The sequence below is a fragment of the Bufo gargarizans genome, chromosome 1 (assembly GCF_014858855.1).
Source record: "Bufo gargarizans isolate SCDJY-AF-19 chromosome 1, ASM1485885v1, whole genome shotgun sequence".
NCBI classification, from domain to species: Eukaryota; Metazoa; Chordata; class Amphibia; order Anura; family Bufonidae; genus Bufo; species Bufo gargarizans.
This window is the reverse complement of record NC_058080.1, coordinates 280,005,836-280,024,343: the sequence shown is the minus strand read 5'-3', so window position 1 is coordinate 280,024,343 and position 18,508 is coordinate 280,005,836. Positions and strand designations below refer to the sequence as shown.

General features: G+C 42.6%; 1 protein-coding gene across 5 annotated transcripts in view; it reads right to left on the bottom strand.

Annotated features, from left to right (window-relative positions):
- The window catches only part of MAPK10 (mitogen-activated protein kinase 10), a 162,203-nt gene that overhangs the window by 122,799 nt on the left and 20,896 nt on the right, over positions 1 to 18,508 (bottom strand). For all 5 annotated transcript variants that reach the window (XM_044278117.1, XM_044278090.1, XM_044278100.1 and 2 more), the window contains one exon: positions 4,848 to 4,977. In XM_044278117.1, coding sequence (XP_044134052.1) covers positions 4,848 to 4,977 — 130 coding nt within the window. The remainder of the gene's footprint in view (positions 1 to 4,847; positions 4,978 to 18,508) is intronic.

The window sequence follows — 18,508 nt, the reverse complement described above, 5'->3', positions numbered from 1 at the left end:
ACTGCACGACCATCTTGAAGAGGGGAACCATCAATCGCGGTCACTGACATGGTGGTTTTCGGCTGGATCAACGGGATGCCAAGTCGACGAACCAAGGTTGAGTCCACAAAATTCCCAGCGGCCCCAGAATCGATTAGTGCTGACAACTCATGGAGCTTGTCTTGCCACCGTAAGGATATGGATACCATCACCCGGCTTGGAGGAGGGATAATAGCACCTAGGGGGTTCTCCTCTATGCCCCCTAGGTTCATTCGTTTCCCGCCGGCAGGAGGGGACAGGTTTTAACGAGGTGTCCAGACTTCCCGCAAAATAGGCACAGGCCTTTCTGTTGGCGACGAGCTCGTTCTGCCTGTGTGAGATGGGAGGATCCAACCTCCATTGGCTCTTCGGCCGATTTTAGAGGCCCTGGATGTGGTCGAGGGGATGAAAACCGAGACGACCGTTCCACTCGCCTCTCACGGATTCGCCTGTCGGCATCGATTGCCTGAGAGATAGCCATTTCCAACGAGAAGGGGGTAGGCAAGGCCAAAAGAAGATCCCGGACCGCATCCGAAAGTCCCAAACGGAAGCGATGGCGTAGGGCTGCGTCGCCCCAGGTGGTGAAAGCTGCCCATCGCCTGAATTCTGCAGCGTATTCTTCAGCTGGGCGGCGGCCTTGTTGAATATGCTCAAGATTGGTCTCTGCGGTGCGAGTACGATCCGGGTCATCGTAAATCACAGCCATAGCCTCGAAGAAGGCATCCACTGACGAAAAAGCTGTATGGTCTTGAGGCAAGTTAAATGCCCAACGTTGCGGGTCTCCACGTAGCAGTGACATTACAATCCCAATTCTCTGCCTGAGAGTGCCAGAAGCCATCGGTCGTAACTGGAAATAAAGGAGACAGGAGTCCCTGAAGTTTAAGAACTCCTGTCGCTCTCCTGTGAAGGGGTCAGGCAGAGGGATCTTAGGTTCTGTTTGATGCCTTGCGATAGTGACGGGTAGTGCTGAGGCTCCCTGGATAAGCTGCTGAACCTCCTCCATCACAGTTGTCAGTTGCTCTTGGATTTGCGCTGCAGCGGCTGCTGGTATATTTGGGCGTCGTTGGAACAGCAGGTAAACGGCTCCCGTTAATTCATTCAGCTGCTGCTGGATCTTGTCCATGGCAACTGTTAGTTGGGCCCACTGTTCTGTATCCAACCTGTCCCGCAACTCCACGAGGACCCCTCTTGGTTCCCCTGGAGTGCAAAGCAGGTGAGGATCTTACAGGATAACTCACAAATACAGTCACTGGTATCAAGATTACCTTCACTGCTGTTTATATGATATAGCTTTCTATCAGGTCAGAGAATAACATTTTTTGTGAGAGTGTTTCTTTAAGGGGACTAAAAAAAATATAAACAGCTCAATAAAAATTTTAAATTTTTTTTTCCCAGTTCTCATAGATACATAAAGATGAACATAATTGGTACTGGCGTGTCCGAAATGACCCAATGTATTAAAAACTCATATTGTTTAACCCACATGGTGAACACTGTAAAAAATAAAAATAAAAAAAACAATGAAAGAAACTCAAATCATTTGTTGGTCACCTTAACTTCCCCCCCCTTCCCCACACACAAGGTCCCGTGTATGCCACAGTATCATTAAAAGCTATAGCTCATCCTGCAATAAATGAGCCTTCACACAGTTCCATCAGCTGAAAAATTTTAAAAATTATTAGCATCAAAATATATAACGTAAACTTTCTAAAGCTGTTTTTAATTTTTTTATAACCATAAGAAAAACCATACAATTTGGTATATCCATAATCATACTGACCCATAGAATAAAGTCAAAATATCATTACTGCTGCATAGCAAAGACCAAAAAAAGAAACCCTAAAAGCAATAGTGAAATTGCGTTGTTTAATTACAGTGCCACCCATCCTAAAAAATTTATTGAGGTCCCCAAAAATGGTGCCTTTAAAAAATACATACAAGCATAATAAAACAAGCCCTTGTGTGGCGATGTCGACAGTAGTATAAAAAAAAGTTATGGCTTTTGAAATGCAGAAAAGGGAAAAAAAATCATCAGATTCATGATGATGCTATTACGTAACGCACACTCCGGAGAAGGCATGAGGACTATACAGTTGACAGCAGACTGTTTGCATTGACTATTGCGATACTGTATGTCATCAAGTGGACACCCGAGGAGAACCACTTGTTGCACTTTAAATGACTTAGAATCTGTAGCAACCAGCAGGAAAGAATGCCTGAGAAATCCTTGTCTCTATTCATCTGGGAGATTTAGGGAACTGGAATGCAGAAAATCCGAAAGGGGACTGAACAATGGTTGTCATTCATGGGTAATAATACACTGCGGCGAGACTTTGAATCGCTACTGTACTGCAGTCATTGGTGCCATCTAAACATATACAGTGTGGACATATCTGACCAAATCAATGCCCCCATATTACATATAATACATGGTACATATTCAAATTTCCTTGCATTATTGAGGATGTAAATGTTAATAAATATCCAATGTTCAATTTATGTATAAATCGTTAGAAAAATGGACAATCTACATGCTCTGGACATCATTTTTTTCCCCAATTATGGTAACCTTCACCTCTCCAAATACAATGCCTAAGACTTGGCTACAGAATACTCAAACCTTGCCCATTTAAAACAAAATGTACATATGAAGCTTGACAAAAAAATCTCAAAGAAAAATTTAAGAAATATAAAGTGTACAGTGTCTTCGGAATGTCTTCAGATCCTTTAACTTTTTTACATTTTTGTTAAGTTGCAAAAAAATATCTAAGTCAAGTTTGCCATTGAAATGATAGGAAAAAACGGACACGGATCACGGACGTGGATGACAATCTTGTGTGCATCCGTGTTTTTTCACTGCCATGGTAACTGATCAGAGCCCTAGCATTACACTGCTGGGACTCCGATCGGAACTGTCGCTCCGTGGTCATATCGCAGTCCGGCGATATGCACAAAATCCATATCGTGGCACAAATTTATATTGCATATTGCCTATACCGCCCACCCCTACCATGCAGAGTATCTGAAAGCCCTCGTGACATGCCCATTTTAGCAAACACTTGTATTCTCCATTTAATAAGAATTCTGGAGCATCTACTCTTTAAAGAGGACCTTTCACCACTCCTGACATGCCTGTTTTATTAGCTTTGTGCATTCCCCAAGTAATAACAATTCTGGAACATCTATTCTTATGGCTGTATGTTGTACCATTCCTTTATTATCTCCACTAGAAGTTATGAATGAACTGCTGGTAGTCTGCAGTAAGGGCACAGAGGGCTGGCTGGTAACCTGTTGGGGGGGTGTACCAGCACAGACTGACTATCCAATCATTGCTGCCAGGTACACCCCCCCAACTTGTTACCACCACTCTGTACCGTTACTGCAGACTGCTAGCAATTCATTCACAATACAATGCTAAGTTCTAAGAAAATATTCTCCAGAATGAGTTCATGATAAATGTAAGCATTTACTAACACATGTCAGGAGAGCTGACAGGTTCTCTTGTGATATGGATACAAGCCCATAGGCAGAGGATGAACTACTGTGACATTTCAGGTACAGTGCTGTCATCCTTGTAGTGCATGCCAATCTTTTCTAACAAAGCTAGAACCAGCTCTGTACCTCGCATTGAACCAGAGATCTCCCCGTTCATTGCTCCAATTTCTTTGCTAGATTTATTTCAAGCTGACATCTCAGGGGGCGTGTCCTAACTCAGGGGGCATGTCCTAACTCAGGGGGTGTGTCCTGTAACTGTCAGCTTCTAGCAGGAGATATGGCTGGCAGCGGTTAAGGATGAAACTGAGCATGTGCGGCCTTCTCAGTGAGCCGGAAAAACAATTAAGAAAAAGAACAAACAGCAAGTGGAGCTATGCAGATACAGTTTCTGGAATAGCTCAGTGGATATAATTTTTTATTACATGCAATTACAAAGGTGTTTATATCCAGGTGCCGGTTTGATAAATGTAGATTTTTGATAAATGTAATTTTTCATGGGACAACCCCTTTAAGTATCACAGTAGAGTGACCAAAAGTGTGCCATGGAGCACAAACCTTCTTCTAGTGTGTCTCCCTTATAAGAAACTGTTGCCAGTCTTCTTTGCTTTAGAACAGGGGTGCACAACGTTTCCTCGTTGGGGGCCACATTGCCAGACTGAACCAATGACGAGGGCCGAAATTAAAATTTAAAGGTGTATTAACAACTGAAAAATTGTACTTATGGCATATTGAACACACATTATATACCATTAATGTCTAGTTATACCTCCAGGACTCCCATCTAATGGGAGAAATACATGAAAAATACATGTGAGCAGCCACAAGACATAGGCATACATGTCTGTTACCAGATGGTTAGGGGCCGCACAGAATGGTATCAAGGGCCGCATGTGGCCCCCGGGCCGCAGGTTGTGCACCCCTGCTTTAGAACATCTATAAGATAGTTCAATAAATCTGTAAGTTTAAACAGCCCCTTGAGGTGATAACCTATGTGAACATTCAATGACTGAATGAGCATGGCCACCCCGCCAAATCTTAAGATATGGCACCAAAATGTCAAAATGACACAGAGGGAGAAGGCAGGGTAAGGGCATGAAGAATATTCTAATTATTATACCCCATTATGTTGTCTTCATCTGTATCAGAACTAAAAAGAACGGTGATAACACGTCACAGTGTTATCTAGTGACAAAAGCTTTTGAAAACCAGTTTCCCAATCATGGACTGTCATAGGTTGTCACATTATACGGAGGATAAGAAAAGTAACACAAATTACAATAAACAAGACAACATATGAAAGATCACAAACCGTAGAGAGTTGTCAAAAAACTTACATTTTTATGATTTACACACTTCATTAGGACCAGCTCCCTGTATGCTCGTTTAGCATGTGTTTGATTCTGAAATGGCCGACTGAGTTTCTTAATGGCCACATTTCTATCAAGGACAGCATCATAAGCAGCACTGAAAGACAAGAAAGAGAAGCACAATGAGAACTGGAAGGAATGATAACACCTATAAAAAAACAAGCAGCAAAAACAAATATTCATAACAGTGAAGATCAATATGAAAAGCCAAAAATGTAAATATTACTTAAAGGTGTTGTCCAAGTTCAGATCTGAACCCGGACATACCTATATTTTCACCCGGACAGCCCCCCCTGATGTTATCATCGGAGCATGTAATTGGGCACTGGCTTTTTTATTGACAATAATACACTGCTGGGCGGAAGCCTCCTCCTGGCAGCCCTAAGGAGAGTACATCACCGGATCTCCCGAAAATGCCTTTGCCCTGAGCGATTCAGAGCAGGGCAAAGGAGAGCATCGGATCATGAAATGCTCCGATGCTCTTGTCAGGGGGCTGCCTGGGTGACAATATGGGAATGTCCGGGTTCAGCTCTGAACCTGGACAACCCCTTTAAGACCATTCTTAAAAGCATTGGGGGTCATTTATTAAACAGAAATGTGTCTATATTATGTGTATTTTTGGCGCAGATTGGCTTAGAAAATGGTCTGAATGTAAGACAACACAGAAGCTGTCTTACATTCAGACTGGCACTGGATGCTCCGAAGTCATGTAGAGGCCGGTGCCTCCTCATAACTTCGGCAGATCTACTACCGGTCTTAATGAATGTGCCCCATTGTTTTTCTGTTATTCTTATTTATACAGATTGGTTCTTTAACCTGAAATCCAGCAGCGGAAAATGCTCCAGCCTCTCTGGTGGACATAGGCCTTTGTTTTTTCCTATAGTGTGCAATCACGACCACCGCTGCTGGATTGCAGGGTAGTTGTAACCCCCATATACGAGCAGTGTATAATGTGATGGAAAAATGAATCAAGCCACCAAAGGAAGCAATATGGACAATCACAATACATTAGTAAGTGACTTGAATTAACTTTGTCTACATGATAATGGCATTTCCTAAGGAGACAACCTTTTAAGGGATTTGAATCTGTAATCTTTTGATCACAATCCAGCAGTGGTGGCCATGCTTGCACACTGTAGGAAACGGTGACAGCCTCCCTGGTGGCTGGGAACGTTGGTGTGCTTTTCCCATATTGTGTAAGCATGGCCACCACTGCTGCATTAATGGTCGTAAGAATGGAAACAAACAGTGTATAATGTGATAAAAAAATTAATCCAGCCAGCAAAGGAAGCAATATGGACAATCACAAAATATTAGTAAGTGCTTTGTATTAACTTTGTCATTTGTTGAAATGCCACAACCCCTTTAAGGACCAGTAAATTTTTTGTACTTCCTAATGCTACCAAATAAAACTCTAAATTGGGATAGAATGTTTTTTTAGGAAAAAAAGCAGTTGTGCTATTGTTTTATAGGTTCTGTTTTTACAGCCTCTATTTAATTATCTATAGTTTGGCAGCTTAAATATTTCCAAGGCCAGGAGGAAGACTGAGTGTTATCCTCTTTTTAAATCCACTCCTGGCTTTGCTTCAAAAGCAGCATAAAAAACCCTGAACATGTAAACCCAGCCAAAAATGGAAACTGTAGGAAACAGCTGCTTAACTGGGCTTCAGAGATAATTTTAGTTTATGTCTAAGTATAAAAAGGTGGAAAGCAATTGTGTATACACTATAGACGCACACTTAATAGAGCTATTAATGGAAGGGGCCTCATATCACGGTGGCGCATCCTGATTCTCAGAGGGGAGTATAATTCTAATACTGTATCAGCTAACAAAAGGATGGTCCTTCGTAAACATACTTGTCACCGCCAGTTCTGTGAGAAGGTCTGGCAGATGTTCGTCTCTACCTCTTGTATGACGGTCTTTGTTTTGGTTTCACTTTGTCATCTTTCCTTCTGCCAGGTGTCACTTATTTAGACTAATCGTCTTCCTTTATATTCCCTCCCATACTGCCTCACTTTGCGGATTATACTACTTCCTGGATAAAGTATTCACTGCTGGAGGCTGCTGCTGCTGTTTGCTCAAGATAAGTCTTTTCCTTTATTGTGTTTCCTTGCTGGCTTGATTCTAGGTGACCCTGACTCCGTCCGTAGTAAGTGCAGGGAGCCGTTGGTCGTGTCCCCTCACTATTGTAGGGTTTTCAGGTGTCACACAGTCTTAGGTACGTGGGCATGCAATCGTCTACCATTGAGACCCTTGCATGTGCATAGCAGTCAGGGAGAGCTCTTAGGGTTTTATAGGGCTCACCTATATGCTCTTTAGTTTGGGATCAAGCCAGTCGGTCGTTTATTTATAAGTTCCAGCTATCTGCAACTTCATCCGTGACATTATAAACCGCCATAACCGTCTTAAGCATGGATCCGGTTTCAGCCTTGATTGACTGCATGCAAGGTCTTTCACTGGAGGTAGCAGATCTCCGTAAAACTGTGTCTCAGTTTCAGGTGACTGGTTCTGCTGGCGTTCATGGAGTTTGTTCCGAGCCTGAGATCTCGCTTCCGGATACGTTCTCTGGGGGTAGTAAGAATTTTGTTTGCTTTAGAGAGGCTAGCAAAATCAATTTTTGCCTACTTCCCCATTCCTCTGGTGATGAGGAGCAGAGGGTGGGGATCATCATCTTGCTGCTCAGGTATAATGCTCAGTCTTGGGCCTTTTCGCTGCCGGTGGGGGCACGGCCCCTCCAATCGGTGGATGAATTTTTTGTAGCCCTGGGGCAGATATATAATGACCCGGATCGTATTGCTCTGGCTGAATCTAAACTGCGTCTTTTATGCTAGGGTAAACAGTCTGCAGAGATATATTGTTCTGAATTTCGAATATATGGGCAGCTGATGCTTGTTGGAATGATGCTGCACTCCGAAGTCAATTTTGCCATGGTCTTTTGGAAAGATTGAAAGATGCATTCGCTTTTCATGAGAGACCAGCGTCGCTAGAGTCAGCCATGTCTCTAGCTGTTCGTATTGACAGGCGTCTTAGAGAGAGAGAGAGGAGACTACTCTTTCCTGTCATATTCAGCCCAAGGACAGTGGGGCTGTCTTATTCAGTGAGCAGGGGTCTCAGTCTGTCTCAATCCCCTCTGAGGAGGAGGCCATGCAGCTGGGTTTGCTTGCCTCTGATAGTAGAGGATTCAGCTCTCAGAGGAGGGTTTGTTTCTGTTGTGGGGGTATAAATCATTTGGCTAATGTTTGCCCCTCTAAGAGATTCATTGAGTTTTCTTAGGGTAATAAAAACAAAACAAAAAAAAAAAAAAAACTCTAAAAACTTTCCATTTGCTACTATTGGCAAGTTTGATGCGGAAATTGAAGGCTTGCCGTTTGCTTGTAGTTCCCGTTTTCTCCTACCTGCCAGGGTGGCGCTAGACAGCAAGAACATTGTTTGTGAGATTTTTGTAGATAGTGAAGCAGCTGTCAATCTCATTGATAATCAATTTGTAACAACGCATGGTTTCCAGGTATGCACTTTGGAAAAGGATATACCTGTTTTTGCTATCGATTCAGCTCCACTTTCTCAAAGATCGTTAAAGGGCATAGTTCACATTATCCGTTTGACTGTGGGTGACGCTCATGTTGAGGATATGTCATGTTTCGTCTTAAGCGGATTACCTACTCCTCTAGTCTTGGGGCTACCCTGGCTCACTAAACATAACCCCACCATTGATTGGCAAGCAAGGTAAATAAATGGTTTTGCAGAGAGAATTGCCTCACGGCGTCTCTTTCAGAGGTTTCTACCAAGACTGTGCCATCTTTTCTCTCTGAATTTTCGGATGTGTTTTCCGAGAGTGGTGTCCAGGAGTCGCCCCCTCACCGGGAGTACGACTGCCCTATTAATCTCATCCCAGGCGCCAAGCTGCCCAAATCACCATTATACAATCTCTCCCAACCTGAAAGAGTCGCTATGCGTACTTATATCTCTGAGAGCCTGAGAAAGGGACACATCTGACCCTCGAAGTCACCTGTTGCCGCAGTTTTTTTTTTTTAAGAAAAAAGATGCTTTAAGACCTTGTCTGGATTTCAGGGAGCTGAACTGTATCACGATTCGTGACCCATATCCGCTTCCTATGATCCCGGACCTGTTTAACCAGATTGTTGGGGCTAAAGTTTGTTCTAAGTTGGATTTAAGAGGGGCATACAACCTAGTCCGGGTCAGGGAAGGGGACGAATAGAAGACGGCCTTTAATACCCCTGAGTTTCATTTCGAGAATTTGGTTATGCCCTTTGGTTTGATGAATGCTCCGGCCGTCTTCCAACATTTTGCGAACAGCATTTTTTATTATTTATTGGGGAAATTTGTACTGGTGTATCTAGATGACATTTAGATTATTTTCTCCTGATTTCAAGACTCATCGGGACCGCCTATGTCACGTCTTGCTGATTCTGCGGGAGAATAAATTGTACGCTAAACTGGAAAAATGTTTGTTTGCGGTTCCGGAGATTCAATTTCTTGGTTTTCTTCTCTCCGCTTCTGGTTTTTGGATGGACCCTGAGAAGGTCCGCGCTGTGCTTGATTGGGAGCTTCCTGAGAATCAGAAGGCGCTGATGCGGTTTTTGGGTTTTGCCAATTACAGAAAGTTCATTTTGAATTATTCCTCTGTTGTTAAGCCACTCACTGATATGACTAAAAAGGGGGTAGATTTTTCCTCGTGGTCGGTAGATGCGCTTAAAGCCTTTTCTAGTATTAAAGAGAGTTTTGCTTCCGCTACCATTTTGGTACAACCTGATGTCTCTCTACCTTTTAATGTTGAGGTGGATGCTTCTGAGGAGGGTTTGGGTGCAGTCTTTTCTCAGGGTCCCTCTCCTGCCAAATGGCGTCTGTGTGCCTTTTTCTCAAGGAAACTCTCCTCTGCAGAGATAAATTACGATGTGGGAGATAGGGAGTTGTTGGCCATCAAATTAGCTTTTGAGGAATGGCGCAATTGGTTAGAGGGAGCCAGACACCCTATTACCATGTTTACCGACCATAAGAATCTGGCCTACTTGGAATCGGCCAAGTGTCTGAACCTGAGACAGGCCAGGTGGTCTTTTCTAGGTTTAATTTTGTTGTTACGTTCCGCCCTGGGGTTAAAAACGTGAAGGCGGATGCCCTTTCACATTGTTTTCCAGGAGGGGGGAACTTTGAAGACCCGGATCCCATTTTGGCTGAAGGGGTGGTCGTCTCTGCTCTTTATCCTGATTTGGAGGCAGAGGTTCAGGCAGCCCAGGCAGAGGCTCCTGATCTTTGTCCTCCTGGGAGGTTGTTTGTGCCTCTCGCTTTACGACACAAGGTTTTTAAGGAGCACCACGATACTGTCCTTGCTGGGCACCCGGGGAGTAGAGCCACAGTGGATCTCATTGCTCGGAGATTCTGGTGGCCAGCTCTTCGTAAGACGGTTGAGGGTTTTGTGGCAGCCTGCGAGACCTGCGCTCGTGCCAAGGTCCCTCATTCACGGCCATCGGGTTCTCTCCTCCCGTTACCCATTCCTTCCCGTCCTTGGACGCATCTGTCCATGGACTTCATTACGGACCTGCCTCGTTCCTCGGGGAAGACTGTGATTCTGGTGGTAGTGGACCGTTTTAGCAAAATGGCGCATTTCATTCCCTTTCCTGGCTTACCCATGCTAAGACGCTGGCGCAAGCGTTTGTTGATCACATTGTTAAATTGCATGGCATTCCTTCAGACATCGTTTCTAATAGGGCCACGCAATTTGTTTCCAGATTCTGAAAGGCCTTCTCTTCTCGCTTGGGGGTTCGGTTGTTGTTCTCTTTTGCTTTTCACCCGCAGTCGAATGGTCAGATCGAACGCGTCAATCAGAATCTGGAGACATACTGTATCTGCGCTGTTTTGTGGCGGAGAATCAGGAGGATTGGTATTCTTTTTTGTCCCTTGCTGAGTTTGCTTTAAAAAAAACGTCGCCAGGAGTCCTCTGATAAGTCACCATTTTTTGGTGCATATGGGTTTCATCCGCAGTTTGGGACATTCTCTGGAGAGGGGTCTTCTGGTTTACCTGATGAGGAGAGATTTTCCTCGTCTTTGTCATTTATTTGGCAAAAGATTCAAGTTAATCTGAAGAGGATGAGTGAGAGATATAAGCGTGTGGCGGATAAGAGACATGTGCCTGGTCCGGACCTGAATGTGGGTGATCTGGTGTGGTTGTCTACAAAGAATATCAAACTGAAGGTTCCCTCCTGGAAGTTGGGTCCTAAGTTTATTGGGCCTTATAAGATCTTGTCCATCATCAATCCCGTTGCCTTCCGTCTTGATTTTCCTCAGACTTGGAAGATCCATAATGTTTTTCACAGGTCCCTATTAAAACCTTATGTCCAACCCACTGTACCCTCCTCTTTGCCTCCTCCTCCGATTTTTGTTGATGGTAATCTTGAATTTCAGGTCTCTAGGATTGTGGATTCTCGCATTATCCGCGATTCTCTTCAGTACCTCGTTCATTGGGAGGGTTATGGTCCTGAGGAGAGGTTGTGGGTCCCAGTGGCGGACATTAAGGCCACTCGTCTCATCAGGGCTTTCCATAGGTCTCATCCTGACAAGGTGGGCTCTGAGTGTCCGGAGTCTACCCGTAGAGGGAAGGGGTACTGTCACTGCCAGTTCTGTGAGAAGATCTGGCAGACGTTCTTCTCTACCTCTTGTATGACATTCTTTGTTTTGGTTTCACTTTGTCATCTTTCCTTCTGCCAGGTGTCACTTATTTAGACTAATCGTCTTCCTTTATATTCCCTCCCATACTGCCTCACTTTGCGGTTTATACTACTTCCTGGATGAAGTGTTCACTGCTGGAGGCTGCTGCTGTTTGCTCAAGATAAGTATTTTCCTTTATTGTGTTTCCTTGATGGCTTGATTCTAGGTGACCCTGACTCCGTCTGTATTAAGTGCAGGGAGCCGGTGGTCGTGTACCCTCACTATTATAGGGTTTTCAGGTGTCACACAGTCTTAGGTACGTGGGCATGCAATCGTCTACCATTGAGACCCTTGCATGTGCATAGCAGTCAGGGAGAGCGCTTAGTGTTTTATAGGGCTCACCTATATGCTCCTTAGTTTGGGATCAAGACAGTCGGTCGTTTATTTATAAGTTCCAGCTATCTGCAACTTCATCCGTAACAGTACTCAAATTCATGTGTACAACACTAGTTAATATGCTGACTTGTTTTTATAAGAGCTGGATACTTTTAACCAAATATGAGACGATGTCCTATGAAAAACATGTAAAAACTTAGCCCGCTTCTGCTCCAGAAGCCCGGCAAAGAGGCAGCAGAGGGCTAGGTGGAGGGGTTTGATGAGTTTTTACAAGAGTTTTAGAATAGTTTTTGTTAAAGTGTTTATGCTTCTCCATTGCTCTCTAAGAAATCCACAATCAAATCTGCTTCCAAGAAGTAACATGCTATGTCCAAAGCATTTTTTAAATCAGCTACTGAAAAAGACTAGCATTTTTATACTGTGCGCACAAGGTGGAGTTTTTTTTTTTACATTATATTCAATGAGGAAACTGGTTTTGGTGTTTTGAATGTGGATTTAGGTGGCAGATTTTAGAGCCTGAGAGCTGTGAGGAGCTCAGCTGTTCTAACTCTAAAGACAGAGCAGGGAGTCAGGAGGTGACTTGAGAGCCAATCTGTGCTGCTGTCCTTTTGATTAGTGCCAGTTATTATCCTTTACCTTGGTTTGCCTCTAAGTGCATTTTGTAAGTATGCTTGTGCTTATTGACCTGGCTTGTTAAACCGACTACTTTTTTGCCTTCTTCCTATTTGTTACTGTGTATGACTTCTGACTGTTCCCTGACTATAATCTTGCCTTTCACTAATCCACTGTTCGTCTCTCTTGGTTTGACTTGGCTTGTTTATGTTGAGGATACTGTCTACCAATTTTACATTTGACATTATTCCCCTCTGGTTCTGACCCCAGCTAGGACGTCCACTCTACCTGTTCATTCCCTGTGCTAGTAGCTACCCTTTGATAACAACCTTTGATCATACCCTGTATTTAGTGATAGGGATGTTTTAGCGCCAGACCTACATTTCCTAGTTCTAGCTTTTCTGGGTGGCTAGCATCAAGTTTGGCAGTGGATGCGCATTTTTCCAGACAGGTTACCAGTACTTTGACAGCAACTAATGTAGTGTTCATGACATTGTACTCCTTGACTGGGTAAATGTTTGGCAAGCTACAGAAGCTGCACTGTAGAGAAGGAAAACCTTAATGTGCCATGCTAATAATTGCTGCACTGCAGCACTGCATCATTTTGTCCTATTGAAGCACTGCATAATGAAACAGAAAATGGTCTTCAGATGAATTTTTTAAAGGGTCCGTATAAAAAATTGCACCCTAACAAATAAGGCTACTTTTACATCTGATCTTTTCCATTCCGTTATGGAGATCCATCAGAGGAGCTCAATACCAGAGGAAAACGCTTTAGTTTTGTCCCCATTCATTGTCAATGGGACAAAACTAAATTGAACTAAACGGAGTGCACCAGAATCCATTTCGTTCCATTTGGTTGCATTCCATGCCGGACAGAAGAACGCTGCAAGAAGCGTTTTTGAGTGCATCATGAGATGCGGAGCAAGACGGATTCGGCATGAAACAGAAGGTAAGTCAATGGTGCTGGATCTGTTTTTTTGGACACAAAATAAAACGGATCCATCCACCATTGACTTACAATGGTTTTAGTGCCCGATCCGTCATGGCTATTTTAAAAATAATACTACTGGACCTTTTCATAACAGATGCAGCCGGTTGTATTATCCTAACAGAAAAGTTTTTGCTAATCCATAACTTTGGATTAGGCTTTGCTAAGCCTAACTTTCAGGTTATATATTTTATTTTGAAGCTGTTCTTCAAATTATAGCTTATAGATTACTGGGGGGGTCTCAGCAGTACGACAATCTGTGATCTATTTTTTTGGGGAGCCTTTCTAAAGGTTCCAGAAAATTATCTGGATAAACAATTATCCCCGATACTTGTCCCATGTAAATGTGCTACTGGTCACCCAACAATTGAGCAAAATGCTAGTTTGTCAGGTGATCCATCATTCATGCAGCACGTAAAATCATAATTTGTGGACAACATAGAGATGTTGCCGACAATGATTATGTATGAGGTTGAATGATCACAGAGGATGATTCTTGCATGTAAATGTGGCTTTAACTAGCTAGGAATGATTGGGAATGAACAGTTTTGTCCCGATCATTGACCAGTGTATCGGTCCATTTAAATGGGTCCTAATATACATTGTCCAAAGCAGACAACCACTTTAACATATTTGCAAAGTAGCTCTTCTGAGGCACACAGGCTGAAAGATGCAGGCCCCCGTGAATGAAGAACAGCAATAAATTACAGATGATTGATTCTTGTGGCTAATTCCCCTTTCCAACAGGGCTTAGATCCATGGTGCCTAAGTATCAGTGAGGAAAGACACAGAAATCAATCAGCAGTACTATATCCACCCCCATGACATTGGTAGCGTAGTGGTCCATGTCCATCCAACCTTCATTCTTTCTGCTGCTGCCAGTTTGTCACCAGGTTTGGCATGTCAATCAGCAGAGCAACTGTTCTTTTTAGCCAGGCAAGGTTTGTGATCTTTCAAGCCTTCCCTGATGACGCCAAGGCCCTCCTCTTCCGCATGCCTCCGTCTCTGCTTCCATGGGGCACTTTTATTCAGTTCTGCTCTAGGTAAGCCGGGACCAGAGCAACCAGAATGCTAAGGTGAGCATCAGGAAGTACTTCAGACTGCAGCCAGTAGCACAGTGAATTAATATATTTGGTCACTCACTGTGTTGCTAATGACAGTCACTGACAATATTTTTGGAGGGGGCCGTTAAAGGAATTAGACTGGGACTGCCTTTAAACATAAATGGTCTCTTCCTGGCACTTCCTGGCATGGAAAGGTTTGTGGACAGTAATTGGATGGTATGCTATTATGACTGTAAAATATAGAAAAGTGAGCAAACTGTGGATAGCAGTATTGAGGAATAGGAGAAACTGGGTGGCACTAATGAGTCTTCATGGTTGGTATTATAATGGGAACATTTGTCAATAAAGGGGGTATTCCCTGTCTGGCACTATTGGTGTTAAAAGGAAATATCTGTCATTAATGAGGGGAAATATGTGTTAAGCGATTAACCCCTTAGTGACCAAGCCTGTTTGGGCCTTTATGACCAAGGTTTTTTCTTCCTTTTTTCATGGTCTCGTTCCAAGAGCTATAACTTTTTTATTTTTTCGTCTATATAGCTTTAAGAGGGCTTGTTTTTTACGGGACAAGTTGTAGTTTTTAATGGCACCATTTTGGGGTACACATAACTTTCTGATTAACTTTTATTAACTCTTTCTGGGAGGGAGATGGGGGAAAATAGCAATACTGCCACTGCGTTTTTACATTATAAATTTTACGGCGTTCATTTTTCGGTACAAATAACATAATATATATTTTTTCTCTGGGTCAGTACGATTACAGTGATACTAAATACTTATATTTTTTTTTACGTTTTACTACTTTTTTTTCCAATAAAACCCCTTTTATTAACCCAAAAAATGATTTTGCATTGCCACTTCACAAGACCCATAACTTTTTTTTTCTTTTTCTATGGAGTTGTGTGAGGACTTGATTTTTGAGGGACAACTTGTATTTTTCATTGGTATCATTTTGGAGTAAATGGCGCTTTTTGATCGCTTGTTATTACATTTTTTTCGGTGGAAACTAAGAATAAATGAGAAATTCTGTCTTTTTTTTATTTTTATTTTTTACGGCTTTCACCATAGGGGATAATTTATGTAATATTTATGTAGTCCGGGTCGTTACGGACACGGCAATACCAAACATATGGGGGATATTTTCTTTTTGCAATTTTTTTCATTGAAAAGCGTATTTTCAATGGAAAAAAAAGCATATTTTTTTATTTTATGGAATTTTTTTTATTTAATAAATGTGTATTTTTTTAAAAAAAAATTTACTACTTAAAAGTCCCACAAGGGGACTATAATATACAGTATTTTGATTGCTTTTAAAATGTAATGCATTATCTCTATAAGGCATTACATTTCAATAGCAATGCTATTCAAACCTTGACCAGCAGGCTGCGCCAGAGAGGCACAGCCTGCTGGAGATAACTGAAGACAGGCTCGGGGCCCTGATCGGAAGCAAGGTAAGCTTCCCAACACATCAGCACCCCGCGATCTTATTTTCGGGGTGCTGATGGGAGACTTTACATGCAGCGGGCGCCATTGCGCCCGGCATGTAAAGGGTTAAACAGCCCGGATCGGTACTCCTGCCGGTCCGGGCTGTTAGAGCAGGGTCCCGGCTCTCATGTGAGAGCCGGGTCCCCGCCGTAAAAACGCCCAGCCTAAGGCCCCTTAGTGACCGCCGTAAAAACACGTATGGGTGGTCACTAAGGGGTTAAAGGAGCTTAAAATAATGAGTGGGGCAGCTGCTGGAACAGTAGGGAGAAATATGTGGCTGGCAATAAATTTTATAGCAGCACTTATATTCTGATTCGGTAAGCTACAAATAATTTCTGCATGCTTCCTTTTATATAATTGTTGCTGCTTGGCTGTATTTTCCACTTCACTTAATTCGTTAGGTGCAAGGTGCTGCAGGGGTGTATTTTGGGATGTGGTGCTGTTGGGGGTCATTCAAGCTGCACTGTGGTATTTAGCACTGGTAGAGAAATGTTGTGTTGCACTATGGTGTTGGTGCTTCTGGAAATGTATGTTGTGCTGCACTGTGGTGTTTGTTGCTGCTGGTTAAGTACAGTGTGATCGGAAAGTCTTCAGACCCTTTCCCTTTTTTCACATTTTGTCATGTTGCGGCCTTTTGGTAAAAAAAAAAAAAAGTTTCCCTACATCAAGCTACACTCAATAACCCATAATGACAAAGCGAAAGGACAATTTAGACATTTTTGCAAATTTGTTAAAAAGTAAAAAAAAAATAATGTTGCATGCTATACGTATTCAGACCCTTTGTTATGACGCTCTGAGGGCCTCCCATTTCCCTTGATCATATTTGAGATGTTTTCACACCTTGATTAGAGTCCACCTGTGGTAAATTCAGTTGATTGGACATGATTTGGAAAGTTGTACCACCGTTTATATAAGGTCTCCCAGCTAAAAATGCATATCAGAGCAAAAACCAAGCCATGGGGAGGATAGAAATACTTCCTGTGGAAATCTGAGACAGAAAATGTGTGGAGTCACAGATCTGGAGAATGCTACAAAAAAATTTCTGCTGCACTGAAACTTCCCAAGAACACAATGGCCTCCATAATTCGGAAATAGAAGGCATTTGGAACAACCAGGACTCTTCTTTAAACTGGCTGCCCCGCCAAACTAAGTAATCAGGGGACAGTGGCCTTGATAAGAGAGGTGACCAAAAACCCAATGGTCACTCTGGCTGAGCTCCAAAGATCCTGTGTGCAGATGGGAGAAACTTCCAGAAGGTCAACCATCACTGTAGCATTCCATAAATCTGGGCTTTAGGGCAGTGGTCAGAAAGAACACTCTCTTCAGTAAAAGACACATGAACATTTTCAAAAAAAGAAAAAAGGAACCTATAGGAGTCTCAGACTCAGAGGAAAACAAGATTCTAAGGCCTGATAAATCCATGATTGAACTTTTTGGCCTCAATTCTAAGCATCATATTTGGAGGAAACCAGGCACTGCCCAATACCATTCCTTCAGTAAAGGATGGTGATGGGAGCATCATGCTGGATGCATCTTTATGTGTCTGAGACATAGAGACTGGTTAGGGTTGAGAGAAAGCTGAATGGAGCAAAGTACAGAGATATTCTTAATAAAAACCTGATCCAGAGTGCTCTGGACCTCAGACTGGGCCAAAGGTTTACCTTCCAGCAAGACAATGACCCTAATCACACAGCCAAGACAACACAGGAGTAACTTAGGGACAACTCTGTGAATGTCCTTGAGTGGCCCAGTCAGCGCCCTGACTTGAACTCAATAAAACATCAATGGAGAGACCATAAAATGGCTGTACACTGATGTTCCCAATCCAACCTGACAGCTTGAGAGGATCTGCAGAAAAAAATTGCTGAAAATTCCAAAATCCCGATGTGCACGATCCTGTGGCATCATACCCAGGAAGACTGGAGGCTGTAATTGCTTCCAAAAGTCCTTCAACTAAGTACTGAGTAAAGGGTCTGAATACTTATGTCAATGCAATATTTTAGCTTTTCCTTTTCAATAAATTAGCAAAGATTTTGAACAATCTGTTTCCAGTCATTATAGTATTGAGTGCAGGATGATGAAGAATTTCCGAATGCACTGTATCTAGCAGAAAGGATCCCTCAGACATCATTAATCACTGCAAATATTGTATACCCAGTAAATGTAGCTGAAATGAACTCAATATGGCAAACTCTGTAACAATCTTATTAATGATACAGTTGTTTTATGATTTTTTCTGTCCTAAATTTCTATAGTAATACATCAATATAAAACTGATTAATTTAACACAGTAATACAAACCATTAACATAATGCTTAGTGCTGGGATGTCAACAAAATGTTTGTAACAGTTTAATGAATAGAGCAAACTGCAAGGATGCTAAACAAGTCTTATTTTGAACTAATATAAAAATTCATACCCC